Source organism: Callithrix jacchus, chromosome 10 (assembly GCF_049354715.1).
Source record: "Callithrix jacchus isolate 240 chromosome 10, calJac240_pri, whole genome shotgun sequence".
NCBI classification, from domain to species: Eukaryota; Metazoa; Chordata; class Mammalia; order Primates; family Cebidae; genus Callithrix; species Callithrix jacchus.
The window spans coordinates 70,943,105-70,949,848 of NC_133511.1; the positions used below are offsets into that span (position 1 = coordinate 70,943,105).

The 6,744-nt window shown below is 38.3% G+C and overlaps 1 protein-coding gene across 1 annotated transcript; it reads left to right on the forward strand.

Moving 5' to 3' along the window:
- Positions 1-1,468: 1,468 nt before the first annotated feature.
- On the forward strand, positions 1,469-2,464 carry LOC100412398 (olfactory receptor 51M1). The gene has a single exon (XM_002754896.6). The coding sequence runs from the start codon at positions 1,478-1,480 to the stop codon at positions 2,462-2,464; it is 987 nt and encodes a 328-aa protein (XP_002754942.1). The 5' UTR covers positions 1,469-1,477.
- Positions 2,465-6,744: the final 4,280 nt, after the last annotated feature.

The window sequence follows — 6,744 nt, forward strand, 5'->3', positions numbered from 1 at the left end:
AATTGTGGTTTTTGCAATTGCAATGGTTAAAACCGCAATTATTTTTGCACCAACCTAATAGAATCATGTCTGCCATGTAATAAAATTTCAATATGTACTTATTGAATTAGTTAATAAATAATTACTGAAATAACATTAATGGTAATGCTACATATCAAATAATTTACTCAAATAATATTTAAAGAGTCCCAATGACATGGTGGCTCAAAAAGCCAATACCTAGAGCTAAAACTAAAATTTAAACAGACAGTCGTGGTTTATGTCCACAAGAAATTAACATTATAGACGCAATACAGAAACTGACAATGCTGCAAGGAAAGTATCATGGTAATTAATGCATAGTGAGCTATAGGAACACATAGGAGAGGAGGCATCCAAACTAAACTTGAAGAATTTAAGAAAACCTTCTGAAGGGTATAACCTAGCTGAGGTGGGATATATTAGTAGAAGTTAACTAGGCAAAGATTAAGGGAAAGCTATCTCGGGAAAAGTTGTTTTTATTCCAGGAAGAATGAAAATACAAATGTTTACACGTAAGCAAGAATACTAGGTAAACCGGAAGAATTGTTTTATTTTATTGACACTGAATGTAGCAGAGAAAATTCACAGGAAGAATTATTAATATTCTTCCTGAATATAACAGGAAGAATTGTTTAGTGTTATCAACACTGTGAATATAACAGAGAAAATTAGCATAGATAAAAAATAGGATATATGCAGAGAGAAACTAAGGTAGGGTCTTGAATGTCATTTTAAATGTTTTTTACTTCATATAAAACTTGTCTATGTATATATCTCTCCTGCTATATAGTAGTCAATTGAATAGAGTAGTACAAAAGAGAATTCACTGGAATAGTCCAGAAAGAGTGATCTGAATTAGAACAGTGTCAGGGAAGATGATGATGAGTAAACAGACTTTAGGTATTCAGTAAACAGAAACCCCAGGACTTGGCGATTGGTTGATTAGATACCAAGGAGAGATGTGATATGGAGAAGTCCATCATAAAACATGATATTTGACTTGGACCACCGAGATAATGAAAAGTACAGATGTTGCTAGATATATGAGTCTGGAAATCAAAAGAGAGGAAGACAAGTTCTGGAATTATATATTTGATATTTATCAATATATGGATGGTAAATGAAATCATGAAAGTGGATGACATTATCTAAGGAGAAATAATAGAATATGACCAGAAAATTGCCAAGGATGAGAAGAACTATACTTATGGAACAATAAAGACACACCAGCAAAAGGCTGAGAGGAACAGAAATAGTAGAGATACAGAGGGAAACTGGTGAGGGCAATGTTATCAAAGAAAGTTCAGCAAAATAGTGAGAGTGGTGGAATTGATAAGGGTGGAGTAATACTAAAGGTGATGATGACCATGTAATTGTTTGTGATGTTGTGAATGTTAGTGAAGCTGAATAATTAATAACGAGAAATACCCATTTATTTTCAGCTCAATCCCCTAGGATGTCAGCCCAGTATTCCTTCAGTCCTCAATTCATGCTATTATCCAACATCACTCAGTTTAGCCCCATGTTCTATCTCTCCAGCTTTCCTGGACTGGAAGCCATCAAACACTGGATTTTCATACCCTTTTTCTTTATGTACATGGTGGCCATCTCAGGCAACTGTTTCATTCTGATCATTATTAAGACCAACCCTCGTCTGCACACACCCATGTACTACCTACTATCCTTGCTGGCCCTCACCGACCTGGGGCTGTCTGTGTCCACCTTGCCCACCACTATGGGGATCTTCTGGTTTAACTCCCACAGTATCTACTTTGGAGCGTGCCAAATCCAGATGTTCTGCATCCATTCATTTTCCTTCATGGAGTCCTCAGTGCTCCTCATTATGTCCTTTGACCGCTTTGTGGCTATCTGCCACCCTCTGAGGTATTCGGTCATTGTCACTGGCCAACGAATGGTCAGGGCAGGCCTAATTGTCATCTTCCGGGGACCTGTGGCCACTATCCCTATTGTGCTCCTCCTGAAGGCTTTTCCCTACTGTGGATCTGTGGTTCTCTTCCACTCATTTTGCCTGCACCAGGAAGTGATACAGCTGGCCTGTACAGATACCACTTTCAATAATCTGTATGGACTGATGGTGGTAGTTTTCACTGTGATGCTGGACCTGGTGCTCATCGCACTGTCCTATGGGTTCATCCTGCACACGGTAGCAGCCCTGGCCTCCCCAGAGGAGCAGCGCCGTGCCTTTCAGACATGCACGGCTCATCTCTGTGCTGTGCTAGTATTCTTTGTGCCCATGGTGGGGCTGTCCCTGGTTCACCGTTTTGGGAAGCATGCCCCACCTGCTATTCATCTTCTTATGGCTAATGTCTACCTTTTTGTGCCTCCCATGCTTAACCCAATCATATACAGTATTAAGACCAAGGAGATTCGCCGTGCCATTATCAAATTCCTAGGTCTTATAAAGGTCAGTTCTGAGTTCTAGGGCTAAAACTGCCCCTAGGTGCCTATAAGAAGGCCTCAAATTGGACTGAAATTTTGGAGTATTGAGTACCTATTATAATACCCCATGATCTCAAAGATTTTTTGCCCCTTTCCTAAATAAAGTATGGGCAAATTTATTTTGTGAGTCGTGAGTTTTTTATAAAAACTGACCTCTCTTGCTTAAATTATAATGTTTTCTCCTACATCTGAGAACTGGCATTTTTGGTAGCATCAAAACTGCCCAGAAGGCAGCTTTATTGAAGGTCATCATCAATATAATAAATTGAATGTAATGAATAAAGCTGCCCAGGTGGTTGCTTTATTGAAGGTCATCATCAGTGTAACTAAAACTTTAAAATGAAACTAAATAAAAACTAAAAAGGGCAATAAATAACAGAGCACCCAGGACAGTGGCTGGCAGAGACCAGGTAAATGCCATTTGCTCTAACTCACCTCTGGAAATACACCTCTTGCCATGGCTCCTTAGGACTGCTTCCGTCTTCTCTACCTTGTCAAGTTACTTCTCTTTTTTTCTATCCTGGTCAGCAGTAAATTTCAGACCCCCAAGTCACATCAGAAACCTCAGAACTCCTGCATTCTTCCCCATACCTGGTTCAAGCAACACCCCTCACCGCAGCTTTCTGAGGTGTGCTCTCTTCTGACGGTGTTCCTCTAGAAGAAGCCTTTGACCCTATCCTTGACTCCTCTCATCTCCGATTTTACCTTACAACCTCAGTTCCAACATTAAGCTAAGATCAGCATTTACTTGTAAGTGCTTTCGTTGTGTAATATTGAACAATGACCTGTAACATGAGAAAGCTTCAGCCAAGGAAACTCTCACAAACATGTGGAAGTCACAATCTCATTGCTCAGGAGGAAATAAACTTTATGTTGGCTGATCAGCCTGTCCCTACAAGTGACTAAATGCAATCTGTGTGGGAGTCTCAGCTTTGAGGTTGCTTCCTCAAGGACATTTTCACAGGTAGCTCCTCCCTTTCCAATAGTGGTGCACCAAATGCTCCATCTGTTTGCTTCCACATTGCCCTGAATTTCCTGTTATAACATTTGTCACACAGTAATGTCCTGTTTACGAAGGTGTGTGCATGTGTCCATTAGAAAGATTAAATCAAGATCCTTGGAGGAATTATGCATGTCTTGCTCACCAGTAAACCTATATAAATATGATTCCTGGCCCACACTATATACTCAATAAACAAATACTAAATGTATTGGTGGACATACGGATACATAAAGTGGGATCCAGAGCTAACAGAAGTTCTCTTCTTGTCTTGAGTAACTTCTCTTCACATTGAGAAGCCCAAGAAGATGCCTTTCTGCTGGCATCCATCGAGGTGGTGTCTTCTTAACTTTCCCAGTTCTACTTTACTCATGCCCCCTAGATCCTCCACCTATCCCTCTCCAGGTTAAAATTGTCATACGGCCAGATGTGGTGGCTCATGCTGTAATCCCAGCTACTTGTGGCAAAAGTTTTTTCCTGTTTGCTCACGGTTCTAAATCCAGCTCCTAGGTCAGTGATCAATAAATATGTGTTGAACTATTTAATACGTATATATTATAATTTAATTGTGTTATTGTTCATAATTTGAAGAATGTAAGCACACAAAATGTCTAGGACAAAAATGTTACATAAATCAAAACATATTCATTCGATAAACTATTTTTTATAAAATGACATCTAAATGCTTAGGAAGCTGTGTTAGCAAAATATTAAATGAAAAATGATAAGCAATATTATGTACAAAATAATCACTCTGTAAAAGGCTATAAATATTTGTGTCAAGAGGAAAACAGCTGTTATATATAATCTTATTTTCTATATGTATTTCTCCATCTTTGCCTTATACAAATTTTTTAAAGAAGATATTTCAGCTTTATAATCCAAAAAGAGCAATTTACAATGACTATAAAAGGTTATATATGATTATGCTGAAGATGACAATGAAGCTGGTAATTATGATGATGATAAATGCTAATATTTATTAAACATTTAACTCATGGTAGACAGCACTGAGTATTTTTTATTTTCGTTATTTCGTTTAATTTTCTCACCAAACCTGTGAAGTAGGGAGGTATTATCATTTTCAATGTTTCAAAATCAGGAAACTGAGGTTCACAGAGGAAAGGAACTCTCCTTAGTTAAATTTCTAACATAAGCCAGAACTGAAATTCGGTATCAAGCATGTCTGATTTTCTTAAACCATTATGTTGGACCTCCTCCCCAAACAGGGTCACTCATTTCAGAGCACGCCATGTTTTCCATGTTCTACAGAAGAAAGTCCAATCACTTGGCATCTCCCTAACTTTCTTGTTCCCTTTCCTAGAATAATTATCTATTTTTCCATTTAGTATCAAGAACAGAAAGCAACAGAAAACAGTAACATAAAATTATTGTACTAAATACTTTTTAGTAGACTTGACTTAATTTAAGAGTTCTAGGTTCACAGAAAAACTCGGTAGAAAGTACTGAATACCTTCTATTTTGCACATAATAGTTTTTAAAGCACATTATAACCTAGGTATTATTTTAAGGGCTTATATTGTTATTGTCTCATAAGGCTATTGTCAACATAAAGTGACTATAAGTCACTACAAGATTACCCATTTTACAGATAAGTACACTGAGTCTCTGAAACAAAATATCTTGCCCAATATTATACCAAGTTTGACAGTTCTCTCCCTCTGTGGTGCTTGTAGTTTTAACTATACTCTACTACTTCAACAACAACAAACAAACAAACAAACAAAAAAACCAGATAAAATCAGCCAAAATTGTATATATTCATGCTAATGACAGTATCTGCTGTAAATGATCTGGTCCATTCCTCTGCACAGGCCTATATTCCTGAAGGCAGAAATCTTTACAATTATTCCATTACTTAATATACTCAAGCCTCTCTAAGCCTTCGAAATTGACACTGTATTTGTAAGACACAAATGCGCATGTAATTGATGTTTATGTAATTTTATGTCTCGCTTTGCGACAATTCTGAGCTTTTGTACATGCTTCCCCCTCTGTATAAAATGTTCCCTATTTTGAATGGTAGTGAAGCCAATGTAAGGAAACCTTGCTAAATATTTGTATCACCTGGGAAGCCTGTTTTTGCTCCCTCTGGGAGAGATGTTTTTTCTCACATAAACCTCTTGGAGAAGACAATGATTTTCTCAAAGACAAAGATTGTGTCTTATTAATGCTTGCATTCAACTATCTAACCCAAAACTTGTGATCTTTACATATTTGCCTAATAAATGACAGTGAATCTACTAGGTTGGAAGAAGAGTCTCAAGGGATTTTTGGTTGGGAAAAGAAAAGAAAGACAGAAAAAAGGACTGAGAACCACCCAATAAATTTTCATGCAAAGTTGGCGGCTGGGGAGAAAAGAGAGCGAAGGACCATCTGGCTCACTGAAGTACTGCCTAAGCATGCTCGTGGGTCATTGATTTTCCATGTAAGATAACTAGGCATCTCAGAGGCTATGTTCTGAGAACATAGGGTTGCTAATCCCTCTTTGGCATTCATCAGGTCTGCATCCATCTAGGGAAATTCCTTTGAGGGACAAGACCCAAGGGAGAGAGACAGCTTTGTAAGTGCCAGTGCGGCTCATGTAGAACAGCATCCTGAGTTAACCACAAGAGGCTAACACAGGAGGGAAAGGGCTGCAGGGAAAAGAAGCTACAGAGAAGGGACCAGTAAGTTGAAGGTCCTTTGTTTTGTGGATAAAGGAAGTCATTGCAGTGACCTCTCTGATACATCTTATCTAGCAGGACTATATGTAGGGTTATGGAATAGGGCAGCTGTACTGTCCTATCTCCCATGATGTTTTTGATGAGGAAGACAGACCTGGACGTGTTACTAGGCTATGCCTTGTAGTGAATGATACAGGATTATGGCAGGCAAGGAAAGATAATCTCAACAATTTCCCCAATTGATGAGGCTTCGAACATTAAAGAGTGTTTTCCTTCACAGCACCATCAAACCTAATAACTTATCTCAAAAGAAGGCGGGCCCCATGTGAAAATCTTTCATCATAGAAAAGAGCTAAGATATAGGATTCAGTAACTTCACCAAAGCCATATGGAAGGCTTGTCCAAAAACTGTTCAAGAGCTCAGGGCTTCCCACTCCAAGTGTCTTACTCTTCATTGTTGTCAGATCCTTTTCCAACTTTCTCTTATAGATCACTGCAACACTGCTCACTGTCATGTTGGAAAGTACAAATACTGAAATGTGCCTATTGAGTATTTGCTTTTAACTGCTTGCACCA

Excerpts from the sequence above, each read along its gene's own strand:
- LOC100412398 (XM_002754896.6), top strand. The coding sequence starts at position 1,478 with ATGTCAGCCCAGTATTCCTTCAGTCCTCAATTCATGCTATTATCCAAC.